Source organism: Haliotis rufescens, unplaced genomic scaffold, assembly GCF_023055435.1.
Source record: "Haliotis rufescens isolate VD_foot unplaced genomic scaffold, xgHalRufe1.0.p SCAF_16, whole genome shotgun sequence".
In the NCBI taxonomy this organism is placed as follows: Eukaryota; Metazoa; Mollusca; class Gastropoda; order Lepetellida; family Haliotidae; genus Haliotis; species Haliotis rufescens.
In genome coordinates, this window is record NW_025963846.1 from 8,333,887 (window position 1) to 8,354,324 (window position 20,438).

General features: G+C 43.4%; 1 protein-coding gene across 2 annotated transcripts in view; it reads right to left on the reverse strand.

Moving 5' to 3' along the window:
• Positions 1-1,902: 1,902 nt before the first annotated feature.
• LOC124134160 (transketolase-like) overlaps positions 1,903-20,438 on the reverse strand; it is a 30,493-nt gene continuing 11,957 nt past the window's right edge. Inside the window, exons 3-13 of one of the 2 annotated variants that reach the window (XM_048396831.1) lie at positions 19,770-19,883; positions 17,306-17,403; positions 15,934-15,939; positions 12,575-12,766; positions 11,116-11,243; positions 10,173-10,369; positions 9,475-9,588; positions 8,183-8,390; positions 6,350-6,564; positions 4,554-4,770; positions 1,903-2,790 (exon numbers count right to left, since the gene is read on the reverse strand). In XM_048396831.1, coding sequence (XP_048252788.1) covers positions 2,618-2,790; positions 4,554-4,770; positions 6,350-6,564; positions 8,183-8,390; positions 9,475-9,588; positions 10,173-10,369; positions 11,116-11,243; positions 12,575-12,766; positions 15,934-15,939; positions 17,306-17,403; positions 19,770-19,883 — 1,662 coding nt within the window. In that variant the 3' untranslated portion in view covers positions 1,903-2,617. The remainder of the gene's footprint in view (positions 2,791-4,553; positions 4,771-6,349; positions 6,565-8,182; positions 8,391-9,474; positions 9,589-10,172; positions 10,370-11,115; positions 11,244-12,574; positions 12,767-15,933; positions 15,940-17,305; positions 17,404-19,769; positions 19,884-20,438) is intronic. The other variant, XM_048396832.1, reaches the window with a different exon arrangement.

The following is a 20,438-nucleotide window of genomic DNA, read 5'->3' on the forward strand; positions in this document are numbered from 1 at the left end:
CAGTTTAACATGAATACCCCACTCAGACACAGTATACTGACTCCGAGCCGACCAGTCCTTGTTTTAGCCCCTTAATGCCGAGTGCCAGACAGGGTAACAACAAGTACCATCTTTTAACGTCTTTTGGTATGACGGGCCGGGGATCGAACTCTTGACCTTCCGCTCTCCGGGCGGACGCTCTACCACTAGACCACAGAGGCGGTCTCTTTTGGAATGATGTGGCTGGGGATAGAACCACCCACTTCTCCAGTCACAAGGCACTTCCTACAAAACCATGCTGTGCTGATGCTACCAAAGCAATAATTATGCATTAAACCCGGTGCAGGACACCTATCACCCACAATTCAGGTTATTGTATTTTTTTCAATGGTTCTACATGTTGGCAGGAGCAGGGAATCAGGTTCCAATTGTCTGTGGCACTGGAATTCACTGTGCAGTGTTGCAGCCCAGAGGCAAGCCAGGAGCATGTCATAGGTGTGTAGGTGTGAGTGTGAGTGTGAGTGTGAGTGTGTGTGAGTGTGAGTGTGTGTGAGAGCGTGAGTGTGTGTGAGTGTGAGAGAGAGGTGAGGTGAAATTGGGTTTAACGTCGCGTCCAAGATTATTGCACTTATATAGCGACGTGCATGCACGTGTATGGCTGCTTGTACTAGTCCGGACTGATGCCGATTTATAGTGCTAGCTCACTGAGATACCATGCCGCAGTTTAACATGAATACCCCACTCAGACACAGTATACTGACTCCGAGCCGACCAGTCCTTGTTTTAGCCCCTTAATGCCGAGTGCCAGACAGGGTAACAACAAGTACCATCTTTTAACGTCTTTTGGTATGACGGGCCGGGGATCGAACTCTTGACCTTCCGCTCTCCGGGCGGACGCTCTACCACTAGATCACAGAGGCGGTCTCTTTTGGAATGATGTGGCTGGGGATAGAACCACCCACTTCTCCAGTCACAAGGCACTTCCTACAAAACCATGCTGTGCTGATGCTACCAAAGCAATAATTATGCATTAAACCTGGTGCAGGACACCTATCACCCACAATTCAGGTTATTGTATTTTTTTCAATGGTTCTACATGTTGGCAGGAGCAGGGAATCAGGTTCCAATTGTCTGTGGCACTGGAATTCACTGTGCAGTGTTGCAGCCCAGAGGCAAGCCAGGAGCATGTCATAGGTGTGTAGGTGTGAGTGTGAGTGTGAGTGAGTGTGAGTGTGAGTGTGTGTGAGTGTGAGTGTGAGTGTGAGTGTGAGAGAGAGGTGAGGTGAAATTGGGTTTAACGTCGCGTCCAAGATTATTGCACTTATATAGCGACGTGCATGCACGTGTATGGCTGCTTGTACTAGTCCGGACTGATGCCGATTTATAGTGCTAGCTCACTGAGATACCATGCCGCAGTTTAACATGAATACCCCACTCAGACACAGTATACTGACTCTGAGCCGACCAGTCCTTGTTTTAGCCCCTTAATGCCGAGCGCCAGACAGGGTAACAACAAGTACAATCTTTTAACGTCTTTTTGTATGACGCGGCCCGGGATCGAACCCTGGACCTTCCGCTCTCAGGGCGGACGCTCTACCACAAGACCACGGAGGCGGTCTGTGAGAGAGAGAGAGAGAGGAGAGAGACCAATCTCCCTCCTCCCAATAATAAATGACCAGTCCCCAAAACTGAACTACTGTTCAAAGTGTCATGAAAACCAAACTCACTGAAAAGTCTAGGACCTGCATTTGACCTTGCCCTCACCTTCAGCTGACTAATTGATATTAAACCAAAATGCTATTCAAAGAGGGTCTAAGACCAAAATCACCCTCACTCTTGGTGGCAGGAGTGAGCTTGGCAATATATTCATGGCCATATTCTGAATGTCAAGGTCAAGCGTAGGCACAAAACAAACTCAATCAGTTCATAATCCATTTTTATTTCAAAGATGAAACTTAAGGCAATATATCAAGGCTGTAATTATGCTGAAGTTCACAGGTGCCCCCTGGTGTACAAGGCCTATCCCCTACTAAAGACATTTACTAAAGGGGTAGCAAGCAGACTGATGTAGACTTGTAAAAAACAAAAGTTAGCAACTAGCACAGTAAATGTTCAATTAGAAATAGAAGTTCAGAAGAGTCATATACTTTGTTAGTCTTGATTAAATTTCTTGCAACAGTAAAAAGCTATATATATATAAAATAAAACTATAAACATTTCCCTATATTTTTATTTCACACCTCACTGTATGTAGTCATTGGTTCATGTTCTCTGTACTAAAACAAGGCTCAACAATGTATGGCAAACTGCACACGCTGTAACAGTTGATCAACAAGCACTGGAGCTGTGACAAACACATCCCTTAACAAGGACCTTACAATACAACAAAGTGATATCATTCTTGTGCTAACACACTGACACAACATACTATCCACAATGAAATGCCCATGTGAATATTCAAGATCATCCATAATCACTTGACAAATGCACAAACAACTGTTCATAACAGAAACATTAACAAAACATATTTCCCCCTCTTAATGATTTCCTAAATGCAGTTTACAATGGTGGCCTGTTTCCTTTCAAAGGAAACACAACGGAATCTTTCCTTTGTTCTGTACAGTGGCAGTTGTCGAGCTCACTGAGACATAATCTGGTTGACAGCCTTGACGATACAGTTGGCACTGATTCCATACTTCTCAATGAGTTCAGCTGGTTTACCGCTGCGTGGGACCTCCTGGACTGCTAGTCGTTTCACGATGATGTCCTTTTCCATGCTGACCGCACTCTGCACAGCCTCCCCTATTCCTCCTAAGGACACAAACAAATACGCTTGTTAGTTATTCTTTCACGAATTGGAATATACATACCGTATTCGACGTAATAAACGCCCTGCTCTAATAAGCGCCCACGGCGATTTTTCATAATATATTGGCGAGTGAACAATGCCAATTAGCACCCCTTCCGATTGATCAATGCACACAAGACTTATTCATTCGCTTATGATACGCACTGGTGTGTTATATGCACCCTTAATTATGGGCAATTAAATTCTGGTGAGGTGAGGTGAGGTGAAATGGGGTTGAACGTCGCGTCCAAGACTATTGCACTTATATAGCGACGTGCATGTACATGTACGTGTGTGTGAGTGTGAGTGTGAGTGTGAGTGTGAGTGTGAGTGTGAGCGTGTGTGTGTGTGTGTGTCTGCTTGTACTAGTCCGAACTGATGCCGATTTATAGTGCTAGCTCACTGAGATACCATGCCGCAGTTTAACATGAATACCCCACTCAGACACAGTATACTGACTCCGAGCCGACCAGTCCTTGTTTTAGCCCCTTAATGCTGAGCACCAGACAGGGTAACAACAAGTACCCTCTTTTAATGTCTTTTGGTATCACGCGGCCAGGGATCGAACCCCGGACCTTCCGCTCTCCAGGCGAACGCTCTACCACTAGACCACAGTGGCGGTCAATTAAATTCTGGAAAAAAATATCTGTCGTATATAAACATTTCAGGCTGTCAGCATAAACCACGAAATTTATCTTTCAACACCAAAATAATTTTCTAATAAGCCCCCTATTTCTAATTTTGAGAGCGCACTTGGCGCTTATTATGTCGAATACAGTAATCCCGATTGCTGAATCAGGGCTTCAAATCACAATAACCACCTCTGATAGAAACAGTTTTCGTTGACTTGACATCCCCATCCACACAGAACCTAAGATTGGTAGAAACATACTTCTTCCCTAATTGTAGTTTGTGGAAATAATGACCTGAACAACTATAGCTTTAAAAATGCCGAGTATGTGTGGCAATATCATTTTAGCAGAACACAAATCAAATAGTAAGAGAGAGAGTTTCCACTATTAGGACAAACTGAGCTTGAAAAGTCTGTGCTTTTCTATATCCGACTGACATTTCATGGATGTTAAAATAAACTACACAGTGTGACATCACAATAGTGAGGGGTAAAAACTAAATCTTGCAAGGCTTGTTTCATCTACTTTAGGGGTGCATTGTTGGTTTACGTTTGTTGCGATACACTTTCAATGCCTGTCATGTTTGGTGTGATGTGGGTATATGTGGTGGTGGTGTAGTGGCGATGTTGCGGCGGTAATGTGGTGATGTGATGATATTGTGGGAATGTAACTGATGTGATGTTGGGGTGATGTTGGGGTGATGTTGGGGTGATGTTGGGGTGATGTTGCGGTGATGTGGGAATGAGGCGGCAATGTGACAGTGATGTGGCGGTGATGTTGCAGTGATGTGGGGATGAGGCGGCAATGTGACAGTGATGTGGCGGTGATGTTGCAGTGATGTGGGGATGAGGCGGCAATGTGACAGTGATGTGACAGTGATGTGGCGGTGATGTGGCGTTGATGTTGTGGTGAAGTGGGGATGTTTGGTGATGTCGGAATGAGGCAGCAATGTGATGGTGATGTGGCGGTGATGTTGCGGTGCGTGGGGATGTTTGGTGATGTGGGAATGAGGCGGCAATGTGACAGTGATATGACAGTGACATGACGGTGATGTGGCGGTGATGTTGTGATGATATTGTGGTAATGTTGCGTACCTTCAGGATAGTGGTCCTCCACAGTGATGATGCGACCATTTGTCTTCCTAGCGCTGCTGATGATGGTGGCAGCGTCAATGGGTTTGATAGTGAAGGGATCGATGACCCTGACATTCACGCCACTGGATGCGAGAGTGTCTGCAGCCTTTAACGCCTCCACAAGTGTCACACATGATGCTACGATTGTCACAACATCGCTATCACTCTGGCGCACAATCTACAATAACATAAACGTAGATGCCATTTTAACAGATGTCAACAAATATTTTTTGTCCTGATATTTAACCAAAGTGTGTGCCGTAATCTGGTCAGATGAAAGTGGTTTTAAATGGGGTTTGAAGCCAAAAATCGTCTATGTATAATAGATGCTCAAAATCATCACGATATGTTTACATTAGGAAGGTGGGACACAGACTGAAAGCACAATGTTTATCTCCTAAGTAAGAGTTGTCTCCCATGTTCTATGCATCACAAACCACAGCATTACTTTGTTTGTTGTTTAACATAGCACTCAGCAATATTCCAGCTATATGACGGCGATCTGTAAATAATTGAGTCTGGACCAGGCAATCCAGTGATTGATATCACGAGCATCAATCCACGCAATTGGGATATGATGACATGCATTAACCAAGTCAGCGAGCCTGACCACCCGATCCCGTTAGTCGCCTCTTACGACAAGCATAGTCGCCTTTTATGGCAAGCATGGGTTGCTGAAGACCTATTCTACCCCGGATCTTCACGGGTACACAGCATGAGTGGGTGGCAGACAGTGACTATGGAGCCTCAGACAACTGGGCCACCCATGCCCCACTGATAGGTTTGGATAAGGGATGCCTAAAAGAGAAGGAAGTATTTGGCAAGAAATTTTCAATTCTGTTCATGCAGGTTCAACCTTTTTATGGCAATAATCATCCCCTCGTATTATCCACACACATTTGATTCATCAATTAATGATGGTGTTTCTTATCTTCTTTAACAGTAATATGATATATGAGAAATATTGCATAAACTAATTGCTTTTATTATAAGAAGGCCTCAGTACAGGACATGGGCCCTATTCTACAAAACAATCTTGGTGCCAAGATGACTGACTCCCATAGCCCTAGCATCACTTTGTTGAACAGGGCTAATAAACTGGCTTAAAACTGTGAAATCATAACTGCTGAATATTTTGAAATTGGAAAGCTTTTCCTTTAGGAATGCCTGGCAAGATGAACTTTGTTTAAATATTCTGTAAAGGAATATGGAGTGTTAATAAATGAAAATGGAAAGGTTAATATTTTTTTTTAAAGTTAAGTTTAATGTTAACATGGGCTTTTCCCAAAAGCTAATTTTCCCTTAATGTGTAAACGTGGGTTTCCTTTTGGGCTGGGATGGGTAGCTCGGGTACTCAGGTAAGGTGGGTACTGAGTAGGACCTGGGTACTCAGGTAAGGTGGGTACTGAGTAGGACCTGGGTACTCAGGTAAGGTGGGTCCTGACCAAGACCTGGGTACCTACAGGACAACCCGGACACGTGGTTAGTCACATGATATATTGTTTAATGACAAAAGTTATCTAAAAATCAGTGGTTACACTACAAGCCACTAACGTTTGCATTTCTTTCTGACTATGCACCTATTCCTTCTGACTTTATATGTTTGAGTAAAGATATAACTTCAGTCAACACGTATGCACATACACATACGTATAGAGGTGCATGTGAACGGGGTATTAGAAAAAGCTTGTCAGTCATTGTGGCCATTATTAAGGCTCTAGAAAAAAATAACTCTTAAAAGAATTACAGAACTTCACCTTTGCTTTCCCAATTTGGAATTTCTCATTGCACTCATAGAGAATGGGAGTGTTGGGGCGAGAGACCCGGATGAAGCAGATTCCCTTGGTGTTGGCAGCAAGCTCCACGGCTCGCTCGGCTGACACTGCATCACTGGGGTAGAACACAGTCGACCCGGGGATGGTACGGAACATCGCAAGGTCCTCTAGCGCCATCTGGGAAGGACCGTCCTCACCTGTGGCACATAAATATGTGAGAGTGAGTGAGTGAGTATGGTTTTACGCCGCTTTTAGCAAAATTCCAGCAATATCACTCACCAGAAATGGGCTTCACACATTGTACCCATGTGGGGAATCGAACCCGGGTCTTCGGCGTGACGAGCAAACGCTTTAACCACTAGGCTACCCCAACGCCCCTCATAAATATGTAATTAAGTCATGAGAGTGGCATCAAAGAGAAAGTCCCTTCTCCACAAATATGGTTCTGGATTTATTTGGGAAAAGCTGAGACTTGACAGTCAGGAATCTTTTATCATGTTTATAGCAGAATTTATTTGCAGATTAAATGTCACCCATCAACAGGTCTGGCATGCTGAGATATGTGGTAGTACGAAGATGTTTCATTATTCAATATTCAAGAATAAACTTTCTGTTGAGCCTTCTATAAATACAGTAAATTCAGGGATGCTATTGCAGAGTTCTGCTGTAGCTCATATCAGTTATCTATTGATTGTTTGTTTGTTTGTTGTTTACTGCTGCACTCAGCAATATTCCAGCTATATGGCGGCAGTCTGCATCAGACAATCCAGTGACTGACATCATGGGCATCGATCCACACAATTGGGATCGATGACATGCATCAATCAAGTCAGCGTTAGTCGCCTCTTACGACAAGTGCCTTTTATGGCAAGCATGGGTTGCTGAAGACCTTTTCTACCCCCGGTCTTCACGGGTCAGTTATCTATTGAGACAGGTAGATATGTACATGTACCTACAGAACAAAGACTATGCAAGGTTTATAACCTTGGCTATGCAGAGTTCCATTTTCTGTGTATAAAGATCTCCGCCAAATGTATTACTCCAGAAATATTACTTCCATCCATCACTGGGAAAGTTAAATATATACTCATGTCTACCTCAAATGAAACAGTTTTGAAAAATTTAGCTACCTTTATCTACCATGCAAGGAATGTTAGGAAACTTATAGTATTATGATCTGAAAGCTCGACGCAGTGTTATAATATATAACTGCACTGAGCTGTATACTGTATTAGACAATGTACCACGGGCTGCTAGCCTACATCTGTAGGCAATAAAGAATTGGATTGGAAGTCATGAGAGTGATGGTTTACATCTTGAGTGTCTGTTTGTTGTTTAACGCCGCATTCAGCAATATTCCAGCTCTATGACGGCGGTCTGTATATAATCGAGTCTGGACCAGACAATCCAGTGATTGACATGAACATCGGTCTATCTTGGTATATAGCTTGATGTGGGACAAAGCCTGAAGTGATGCAGGTCTACGACGTTTGCCACTTTGGTGAACCTCACGAACATGGACATGGTGCTGGCAAACCTAGAAACTCTCATCACCATATACCTCACAGCTTTTGAGAGGGATATTTTTTTATCTTTCCATGATAAACAAAACTGATTCTCATGAAATGTCAAGTGTATATTTAAACAGAATGACATGTCTGATTATCCCTATCAAAGCTGAGTAGTAGACTTGCCAAGCACAACTAAGGGACGCCGCTATGCATAGCATACTATGGTGCCTGAGCCAACTGGTCCCTCCTGTCCCTGGAGGAGAGATACACCAGTCAGCCCCTGGGGTGATGACGTCAGCCTTACCAATGGACACGCCAGCGTGAGATCCTACAAAGTTGGCATTGGTCTGCGAGATGGCGCCGATTCTGATCTGATCAAAGGCGCGAGTGAAGAAGGCGGAGAAGGTGCTCATGAACACGATGGTGCGATCCCGAGTTGCACAGCCAATTCCGACACCAACCATGTTCTGCTCAGCAATAAAACACTCGATGAAGCGTTCTGGGAAAGCAGCCTGCAAAACAAGAATAATAAGTATTATGGTATCGCTGATTGTAAGTGTAGCAGGTCACATGACATGTGGGTTAAAGTGGCATGCAAGAATATTGCACTTATATATTGTTTGCACGCGTTTATAAAATGCATGCAATTTACTTGCTTGTGCCTATGTGTACTAGTCGAGACTAGTGCTCGTTTCATAGTGCTAACCCACTGTGATATCATGCTGCAGTCTACCAGGAATACCCCACTCAGACTGAGACAACCAGTCCTTGTTTTATCCCATTAATGCCAGGTTTTTTTGTTTTTTTGTTGATTAATGTCACACTCAGTAATATTCCAGCTTCATGACGGCAATCTGTAAACAAACAAGGTTGGACCAGATGATCCAGTGATTGACCTCATGAGCATCAATCTTTGCAATTGGGGAACGACGACTACAGCTACTACAACAGCTACTACAACAGCTACTGCAACATCTACTGCAACAGCTACTGCAACAGCTAATGCAGCAGCTACCTCAACAGCTACTACAACAGCTAATGCAGCAGCTAATGCAGCAGCTACTACAACAGCTACTACAACAGCTAATGCAGCAGCTACTACAACAGCTACTGCAGCAGCTACTGCAACAGCTAATGCAGCAGCTACCTCAACAGCTACTGCAACAGCTACTACAACAGCTACTGCAACATCTACTGCAACAGCTACTGCAACAGCTAATGCAGCAGCTAATGCAGCAGCTACTACAACAGCTACTACAACAGCTAATGCAGCAGCTACTACAACAGCTACTGCAGCAGCTACTGCAACAGCTAATGCAGCAGCTACCTCAACAGCTACTGCAACAGCTACTACAACAGCTACTACAACAGCTAATGCAGCAGCTACTACAACAGCTACTGCAGCAGCTACTGCAACAGCTAATGCAGCAGCTACCTCAACAGCTAATGCAACAGCTACTGCAACAGCTACTACAACAGCTAATGCAACAGCTAATGCAGCAGCTACCTCAACAGCTACCTCAACAGCTACTGCAACAGCTATTGCAGCAGCTACTACAACAGCTACTTTAACTAGCCAGACCTAAAGGGAGTCACCTGGAACTTGTTGGAATATGTTGAGTTCTTCATATCACCATCAAGGGCAACAACTCTGTTGTTGGCCTTCCCTAACTTCAGCAAGGCACTGCCATACGCAACACGGGTAGCAATCTGAAAGTACAATGTTGGAAGCTGGCAGTTAGAGTATGTGCAGCTATATCACAACACTACCGCCATGATACACAGGAAACAAATTGGGTCATTATATTTTGTGGGAACACACAAAATTCAGCATCATTGCTCATGTAGTTGCTGAGGAAAGATATTAAAAACAAATGATATTTTCCAATACATACTTTCCGAAGAAAGTACATGACTTATGGTGACCATTTGACCCATCATGTTTCAGGTCTCTGGCCCTTAATGTATGTGTTAAAATAAAAATGAAAGATGGCTACCTAGCGGCCATACTGAAATTCTTATTTTGATGCCTTGAACAAACTTATTATAATAAACATGCCCAAAAAAATTCAGTTGAAAATGAAGACAGTTGATGGATGACAACATCAGCTGACGAGCTAGATGATTTTATCTTACAAAATTTATTAGGGTCTTTTTAGCCCTTCCTAGGTTGGTCTTGCTGTCATAAGACTAAATTACAAAATGACTCTCACACAAATGGCTGGGTGGGCCTATCATTTAAATTGAACTGTTGCAGTATTGATAATACACAATAACACTGAGCCAGCACATACCTGTTCGTCCTTCTTGTATTTGGGTGCCTCGCCAAGTTTCACGTTGGTGATGTCCACATCTGGCACGATCATGGTGGGGGCTGAAGGCTTGAGGCCGAAAGGACCGTTGTTTGACATGACGGCCTTGATGGCCTCTATACACTCGTCTCCCTTGGCACCAAGGGCTTTACCATGCCAGTTTTCCATGTCCTCGATACCTATAACACATCACAAGGACTTCCTGTAGAGATTACCTAAATTTCATGGCATCATGATACAAAACAGCCCCTCACCTTATATGACAGGTATAAAACTCGCATGAACAGCCAATCTCCTTGAAGGTCTTTGCGTTGACACAGGTATACCTCACCTGGACAGCCCCTCTACTTGAAAGTCTTAGCGATGATACAGTTATACAACTCACCTGGACAGCCCCGCCCCTTGAAGGTCTTAGCGATGATACAGGTATACAACTCACCTGGACAGCCCCGCCCCTTGAAGGTCTTAGCGATGATACAGGTATACAACTCACCTGGACAGCCCCTCCCCTAGAAGGTCTTAACAATGATACAGGTATACAACTCACCTACACAGCCCCTCCCGTAGAAGGTCTTAACAATGATACAGGTATACAACTCACCTACACAGCCCCTCCCCTAGAAGGTCTTAGCGATGATACAGGTATACAACTCACCTGGACAGCCCCGCCCCTTGAAGGTCTTAGCGATGATACAGGTATACAACTCACCTACACAGCCCCTCCCCTAGAAGGTCTTAACAATGATACAGGTATACAACTCACCAGGACAGCCCTTCCCCTAGAAGGTCTTAACAATGATACAGGTATACAACTCACCTACACAGCCCCTCCCCTAGAAGGTCTTAGTGATGATACAGGTATACAACTCACCTGGACAGCCCTTCCCCTAGAAGGTCTTAACAATGATACAGGTATACAACTCACCAGGACAGCCCTTCCCCTTGAATGTCTTAGCGATGATACAGGTTGGTTGGCCCTTGACTGTACCAGCATTGAAGAACACCTTGCTTAGAGCCTCTACATCATGACCGTCAACAACGGTTGTGTTCCATCTGACAAAGAAATATTGCATATCAGAATTTTTATCATGTTAACCTGATTTTGGCATGGTCTCCAATATTTCATTCATATCAAATTTGGAAGTATAAAATTGATGAAACACTGTCAGGATGCAGATAATGGGTAGCCACCCCTGAGTGAGACAAGCATGGGGTGCTGGGGACCTACTCTGCCCAAGAATCACCACAGGGTGAGGTGAGGTGAAATTGGGTTTAACGTCGCGTCCAAGATTATTGCACTTATATAGCGACGTGCATGCACGTGTATGTGTGTGTGTGGCTGCTTGTACTAGTCCGGACTGATGCCGATTTATAGTGCTAGCTCACTGAGATACCATGCCGCAGTTTAACATGAATACCCCACTCAGACACAGTATACTGACTCTGAGCCGACCAGTCCTTGTTTTAGCCCCTTAATGCCGAGCGCCAGACAGGGTAACAACAAGTACAATCTTTTAACGTCTTTTTGTATGACGCGGCCCATCACCACAGGGAGACAAGCATGGGGCACTGGGGACCTACTCTGCCCAAGAATCACCACAGAAAGACAAGCATGGGGTACAGGGGACCTACTCTGCCCCAGAATCACCACAGGGAGACAAGCATGGGGTACAGGTGACCTACTCTGCCCCAGAATCACCACAGGGAGACAAGCATGGGGTACAGGGGACCTACTCTGCCCCAGAATCACCACAGGGAGACAAGCATGGGGTACAGGGGACCTACTCTGCCCCAGAATCACCACAGGGAGACAAGCATGGGGTACAGGTGACCTACTTTGCCCCAGAATCACCACAGGGAGACAAGCATGGGGTACAGGGGACCTACTCTGCCCAAGAATCCACACAGGGAGACAAGCATGGAGCACTGGTGACCTACTCTGCCCAAGAATCACCACAGGGAGACAAGCATGGGGCACTGGGGACCTACTCTGCCCTAGAATCCCTACAGAAAGACAAGCATGGGGTACAGGGGACCTTCTCTGCCCCAGAATCACCACAGGGAGACAAGCATGGGGTACTGGGGACCTACTCTGCCCAAGAATCCCCACAGAAAGACAAGCATGGGGTACTGGGGACCTACTCTGCCCCAGAATCACCACAGGGAGACAAGCATGGGGTACTGGGGACCTACTCTGCCCCAGAATCATCACAGGGAGACAAGCACGGGGTACAGGGGACCTTCTCTGCCCCAGAATCACCACAGGGAGACAAGCACGGGGTACTGGAGACCTACTCTGCCCTGGAAACCCCATGGGGCGACTTTTCTTGTGATAAAAAAACAATTTAGGCAACAATTCGTCTAGTACAATGCCATCCACCAACCCGAAAGCTTCCATGCGCCTCTTGTATATATCTGTGTCATGTCCCAGGCTAGTGGGCTCGCTCTGGCCCAGTCGGTTGATGTCGAAGATGCAGACAAGATTGTCGAGCTTGTAGTGGCTGGCGAACGCAATAGCCTCCCAGATAGAGCCCTCTGCACTCTCCCCATCACCTATTAGACAGAATGTCCGGTAGCTGCAACAAAAACACCAGGAATGAACAACTCTCTCAGGTAGTCCACCATGATATATCTACCTGGAGATTCAAGCAATCAATCTTTGTTTTGTACATCAACAGAATCATACTTGAGCACCTCTTCCCTAGGCTTTTAAATAAAGTCTGGTCCAGGCAAACCAGTGGCTCAGAGCAGAGGTTATGAATCTGCCACTGGTCTGTTATACACAATCAGTCACGTAGCACATTGTAAATGCTTGATCTATATTTTGGTTGTAAACCCATACCACTCCACTTTTGGTAAGGATAATCAGATGTCAGTAAATATTAAATATTGACACATCAAGAGAATCATTTTTTCTATTACCGGTACTTGAAGAGATCACCCATTTAATAAACATCCTGCTTTATTACACATTGTGTAATACCAAAACGTGTGCTTTTGTACTCTTGAAACACGTTTCACGAACAAATATTGAAAGCTCTCAACATCCCTTGGCTTATTCAACGACATTGCATGTGGAGATGATAGATCACTGAGAGGAGCTTATGCACACTCGATGACCCTAGCAACCTTGTTGCTAGGCTGACGTCACATGGCATTGTTTCGCCAATGGATCTTGCAACAAAATTCCACAAATTACGTCATCGGGTATTGTGACGTTATTGTAAACTTTGAGGTGCAAGGCCCGTTCCACAAGGCGACCGTATTGTAGCGCAACGACAGCCATTAGTCTGTTAAAGTATGTGAGTTGCGATAGTCTTAGCCCTACGATAATTTTGTGAATCTAAAGGTGGACCGTTGTATGGTATTAAATTCATACGTTTCAACTTTTGACGTGTTTGAAGTTTTATTCTGTTAAACTCAATTGGACCATGCCATGGATCGTGTAGGTGTCAGCCTATTCATACTCAACAGTATAATTCTAAAAACGTTATGAATGGCAAGTAATAAATAAAATACTAAACGAGCTCCAGTGTAAAACCAATTTTATGAAACTCGTGAATAGTACAACTATTCACGAGTTTCATAAAATTGGTATTACACGGGAGCTCGTTTAGTATTCTATATGTAGATGATGGAAAGACAAAAGATATCCTTATCAAAGGTGGAGTAGTATACATGCAAACTAATAAGACATAAAGAAGCCATAGCCATTTTGAAACATAGTAAAACATGCCAACTGAATAATCATGGGAGGAGAAGGATGTAACTAAAAATTGGGTGAACTCATTTGTATCTGCTCCAGTTACTCAACAGAGTGGGGGGAATGTTGTTTGTGCCACTGTCAAAAGTGGTCATCAGGAAGACGGGCACTAGAGGCACTGAATGTTGATCACAACAGAGCGAATACACAGCACAAGAACAGAAACACCAAGCATCCTTCCATGCATCCCATACACAGCTTGTTTACTCTGAAGCAGACACTTAGCGTCCTTCCACCTGTCCAATACACAACCTGCTCACTCTGAAGCAGACACTTAGCGTCCTTCCACCTGTCCAATACACAGCTGGCTTACTCTGAAGCAGACACTTAGCGTCCTTCCACGCATCCCACACACAACCTGCTCACTGTGAAGCAGACACTTAGCGTCCTTCCACCTGTCCAATACACAGCTGGCTTACTCTGAAGCAGACACTTAGCGTCCTTCCACCTGTCCATACACAGCTGGTTTACTCTGAAGCAGACACTTAGCGTCCTTCCACGCATCCCACACACAACCTGCTCACTGTGAAGCAGACACTTAGCGTCCTTCCACCTGTCCAATACACAGCTTGCTTACTCTGAAGCAGACACTTAGCGTCCTTCCACGCATCCCAAACACAGCCTGCTCACTGTGAAGCAGACACTAAGCATCCTTCCACCTGTCCAATACACAGCCTGCTCACTCTGAAGCAGACACTAAGCATCCTTCCACCTGTCCAATACACAGCCTGCTCACTCTGAAGCAGACACTTAGCATCCTTCCACCTGTCCAATACACAGCCTGCTCACTCTGAAGCAGACACCAAGCATCCTTCCATGCATCCCATACACAGCTTGCTTACTCTGAAGCAGACACTTAGCGTCCTTCCACCTGTCCAATACACAGCTTGCTCACTCTGAAGCAGACACTAAGCATCCTTCCACCTGTCCCATACACAGCTTGCTCACTCTGAAGCAGACACCAAGCATCCTTCCTTGCATCCCAAACACAGCCTGCTCACTGTGAAGCAGACACTAAGCATCCTTCCACGCGTCCCATACACAGCCTGCTCACTCTGAAGCAGACACTAAATGAACTTATCTTCGACCTCAGAAAAAAGCATTGACTTACTAACTATACACTGATTTCAGTGAAACACAACAATAGGGGGATAACAATTGAAACCAAAGTAACAAAGACAGTGTGCAATAGAAAGGTGTGCAGGGAGAATTCAAGGCTCATTCAGACATGGAATATTCCAGGCCTTTTCAAGGCTGCCAACTGTCATTTTCAAGTTTTTCTTAGTTGGGATATTAGCCTTAGTCTGTCAGTATATTATTGAATCCAGTTTACCATATATTAGTCGTCAGACTTAAAAAGCAGTATGACCATCACACATTTTCCAATAAGAACTATATGAACTAAGTCTATCATGAATTCTTCAGGATCTTTGGCACACAAATCTATCACTGTGATAAATCCCACTGAAACACCTTTGGTACATATTTTTATGTGCTTTAATAAATTGATTAAGAAGTATACTACTCAAAACAAGTTAAACAACACCCACAATTGGAAGGCTATGTGTTGCAGTACGAACCAGCTATTACATATCAACTGTAGTCATGTAAAAATATCAGGTGTTCTTTCACTTGTTTTGAGTAGTATATAGGTCATTTTGAACAAATTCAACACTTTTCAAGCTGTATTGGTGATTTTCAAGGCTTTTCAAGGCTTTTCACGGTTGACACTAAAAATCAAGGCTTTTCAATAGGGACCTTAAAATTCAAGGCTTTTTCAAGCCTGTACGAACCCTGGAACCATTACACCTCTGGTTAGTTTCTGTTTGTCACGACAACAGATGAAACATAGCCAACAGCCATTTACAATTTGACTGAAACTGAACACAAAATACTGCATTCCATCCTCAGTCACAACAAATCCCTCACAACTGAAAACAGACCAAAAAAGGTAACCACGGTAACAGTTTTAATACTTACTGCTTGCTGAAAATCATCAACAAAAATAGGAAGTGAATTGTTTGCAACATGATGAACATTTTACATTCCTTCATAAACACCTCCACAAGACAGAAGGCATGAAACAGTTAGTACTCCGAAGTGGGTGAGACGAGGTGAGACGAGGTGAGGTGGGGTGAAATGGTTGCGTTCAAGACTATTGTATACTGTAGTGATGTGCATGCATGTGTTTGTGTGCATCTGTGTGTGTATGCGTGTGCATGTGCTGGCTTGTTCTAGTCCAGACTAATGCCGGTTTTATAGTGCCCTTCCACCGAGATACCATGCTGCAGTTTAACATGAATACCCAATTCAGACGCAGTGTAGTGACTCTGAACCGACCAGACCCTTTTTGAGTAACAAGAAGTCTTTTGGTAGGACCTGGACGGGGATTGAATCACCAACCTTCTACTCCCTGGGCAGACACTATCCACTAGACCAATGATGTGGATGTCCTCAGTTGGTGCCAATATAACATTTTCCAGGTAGGCCATAATATATTAATTGCTAGATTATCATACGTGGTTTTTTTCAAAAGTAGGGAGGGAGGCTTTTTATGTTTTATTTTCTATTAAAGTCGTCAAGTCGAAGACTGGACTTTGGTATGAACAATAGATGACTGAAATAACAAAGATAATAAATAAATATTGATTTTAATAGTAGCAGTCTGATGTGTCAAACCTATCTTCATTTTCCCTGCCCTAACTTGTACTCGTGCGTTTAAGAATTTATCCTCAATTGATGTTAAGTTGTCAAGTTCCCTGCCAGCAAACTCAAGACTCTGGCAAAGGACAGGCATACCAGTCCTTAATGGTTTGCACACCGTCTCGTATTTTCAAAATACGGAGCACCATCTTGATAGCTGACAGCACCATGCACGCACCAAGAGTTGGTTGTAGACCAGTTTAATGTTAGTCTATTGCTTGTTGTAAACATGAAATGTTATTACGGAGCCCTAAACATTTCACACAGGCAAATAAAATTAATTTGTGTGGTGGAGGTTGGTCGGGGGGATGATAATCTAGCAATTAATATTCTATGGCCTTAAAACATGGCAACAAGTATATAACCAAAACTGGACCAGGAAAAGAGTATTTTCTTGCAATGGTATCACCTATATTGCAATGGAAGTTAAAATAGTAGTCCTGCACCATGACCGTGGAATATATTTATTTTATGAAAAAAAATATTAAAAAATCTCAAAACGCATACAAAAGCAAGTCTCGCCAGCCCTAGCTAGCTCTATTAAGCAGTATAGGGAAATTTTTTTTAGTTTTAGAGTCAAGAAGGATATTGGGTAATATAAGATTTCAGAGACTTAATGTTAGTCTATTGAAATAGCTGCACCACTTACTCAGCTTTATCGAAATGTTTGGCCGTGTACGCCATGCCTGCTGCCACGCTCAGACCTTGACCTAGTGAGCCTGTAGCTACATCAATGAAGTTCAGTCTCTGCAACATAAAATATATACCGTAAGTGAGTGAATGTTGTTTTACAACACAGTCAATATGCAAGCTATATAATGGCAGCCTAACCCGTGAAGATCCGGGTTAGAATAGGTCTTCAGCAAGCCATGCTTGCCGTAACAGGCGACTATGCTTGTCGTAAGAGGCGACCTGCGGGATGCATGTCATCCTATCCCAATTGCGTGGATCGATGTTCATGATGTCAATCACTGGTTTGTCTAGTCCAGACTCAATTATTTACAGATCGCTGTCATATAGCTGGAACATTACTGAGTATGGCAAACAATAATGGCAGCCTGTAAATATCTGTAGGTGAGGTGAAATGTTAAACGTCGCGTTCAAGATTACTGCTCAAATATATAACGATGTACGTAAGTGAGTGCCGCGAGCGAGTGCATGCTGGTCAGGACTAATGCCGAGTTCATAATGCAAGGCCACGGAGATATCATGCCGCACCACACACAGTATACTGACTCCGAGCCAACCAGTAATTGTTTTGGCCCTTTAATGCCGTGCACCAGACAGGGTAACAACAAGTAGAGTGAGTGAGTATGGTCTAACACTGCTTTAAAGGGCAAGTTCACACGGAAATTAACCTATTTTTCTTGTACTTTTTCCACATTAAAAGTGTTAACCTAGAAGTGTCATAGACAAAAATATAAAAATATCACAATTAATTAACATATTTTTCGCATTAAAATGATTTATATTTTTCACATTTACCAAGTGTTCTATTTCGACAACAAAAACACCATGGCTTATGCCCCTTGCAATATGACGTCATTGGTGCCAATTGATAAACATTATGACGTCATCATGCTTTGTTAGAGCCGTTTCACGTGGTGTAGGTCTAGGTGTGTGATTCTAGCATCTCAGATGCCAGCCAGCATAGTGTTATGCTGAGTCACCACTGCGCCGGAGTGTGTCGTAGGCCATGTTGTTTTACCGCAAACTGGTAATTGATATCTTTTGCGTTGAGAATAGACAGGGACCCAGTTGAATTGGCACCAATTACGTCATAATCTTAGGGGGATAACTCAGGCCTGTTTAGCTCGAAAAACGAAGGTCTCATAACGGCATATCATTTTCACACTATTGTGAGCTTCCTACTTTCACTGTGAAAAAAATGAGTGTATATTTTCAAACACAGATACTAATTAATTCTAAAATTGCGTTTTGTTTAGAAAAAGAAAGAAAGTGATTTTTGCGTGTACACTTCCCCTTTAAGCAGTGTTCCAGCAATACCACGGCATGTGGGAAATCCCTAACCCAGATCTTCGGTATGACGAGCCAACACTTTAACCACTCGCCTGACCCACTGCCCTCGAATAAATTTTCAGTGCACACTGATCCACTGACCGGGGTGATAATGGTTACCCTTATTCGACGTAATAAGCGCCCTGCTCTAATAAGCGCCCACGGCGATATTTGCTAATATATTGGCTAGTGAACAATCCCAATTAGCACCCCTTCCGATTGATCAATTGACACAAGACCTATTTATTCGTGTATAATACGCACTCGTGTGTAATATGCACCCTCAATTATGGGCAATTAAATTCTGGAAAAAATATATCTGTCGTATATAAACACTTCAGGCTGTCAGGATAAACCACGAAATTTATCTTTCATATCTTTTCACCAAAATAATATTCTTATAAGAGCCCCCTATTTCTAATTTTGAGAGCGCCCTGGGCGCTTATTACGTCGAATACGGTAAGTAAGAATTTTTATTACTTTTTCATTATATTTCGTTATTTTTATATACAAGTCTTCTCAATCAGGCCAGGGGTTGACAGCATAACAACAGTGCATTCCATCAATTCCTGGCCCTGATCACCGTGTCCCCATTTTACTCGTCTTTTGCAACCAGTACGAGGTACTGTTGATGCCAAATGCCCCAAAATCCTACAGGAAAGGTAAAGGTTCAGGAATTTTTCTAGGACACCAAGCTATGTGCCTGTGGCACTCAAAAGGAGAAAAAGATATTTAAAAATTCCAAAATGGGACACATGGAAAACTGTGTTGTCAGCGAACCAATGCCAAATCCCTTGTAGACATATAGGCGCACCTGTTCTGTATCGAGGAGTGGTCATGGGAAGAAATTAACAATGTATCACTAGGACAGGCTGAATATAAAGAAGGTTCCTTGTTCTGAAAGATTTTACCATACGAATCGTTTCCATCCCTTGGGCGTCTCATAAGCGTTCCTAAACGCAAAAGCCATTATATTAGTTTTTACAATAATAACATAACTTCAGCCTCTCTTGAAAGAGCCCTGAGGTACTAAACACACAGGTCACATACAGGGAGCTTATGTAAAGGTAAAAACAAAAACACAATTGACATACAGGGGTTGGATGCCCTTCCAGATCCGAGCTGAGTTTGCGGAGGTTCAAAAGGTCGGCCTCTGGGAAAAGCCCCGCCTCGGCCCAGGCAGCATACAGTATAGGAGCAGCGTGGCCCTGGAACAACAGAGAGGTGTCAGGTTATAGGTTTTCCACAGCCTCATCCAAGCATATAGAGAATCTCAACCAAGTGTCTTTTGATATCAAATATATCAACACGAGTTGATAAAAGTGCTTGCCGAGGATTTTTGCCACTTTTATCAACGAGTGTTGATATATTTGATATCAAAAGACACGAGGGTGAGATTTTATTTATCATCCAACATCATTCTTGCAACTTTTTCAATTTGTAGACAGTAATTAGCAGTGTCTTCAGTGTAAAAAGTACTGCTAACAGCTTCAGTAGCAGAGCCATTAGAGATGTCATTTGATTGTGACGTCATGGTAACCAGTGACGTAACAATGGTCTGCAAAGCATTGTGATGTAATTTCATTGCAGCGATATCTACAGTGTAGATATCGCTTGATCTAATTCAAGCGATATCTCCTGTGGGAGCCAGTTTTGGATGATAAATTGTTGTTCTGAGAAGAAGGTTAAAGAACTGTTGATAATTTATATATTTCGCACCAAGAAACAAAGTTGTATCGGTCATGTTTTTAAGACATTGGCAA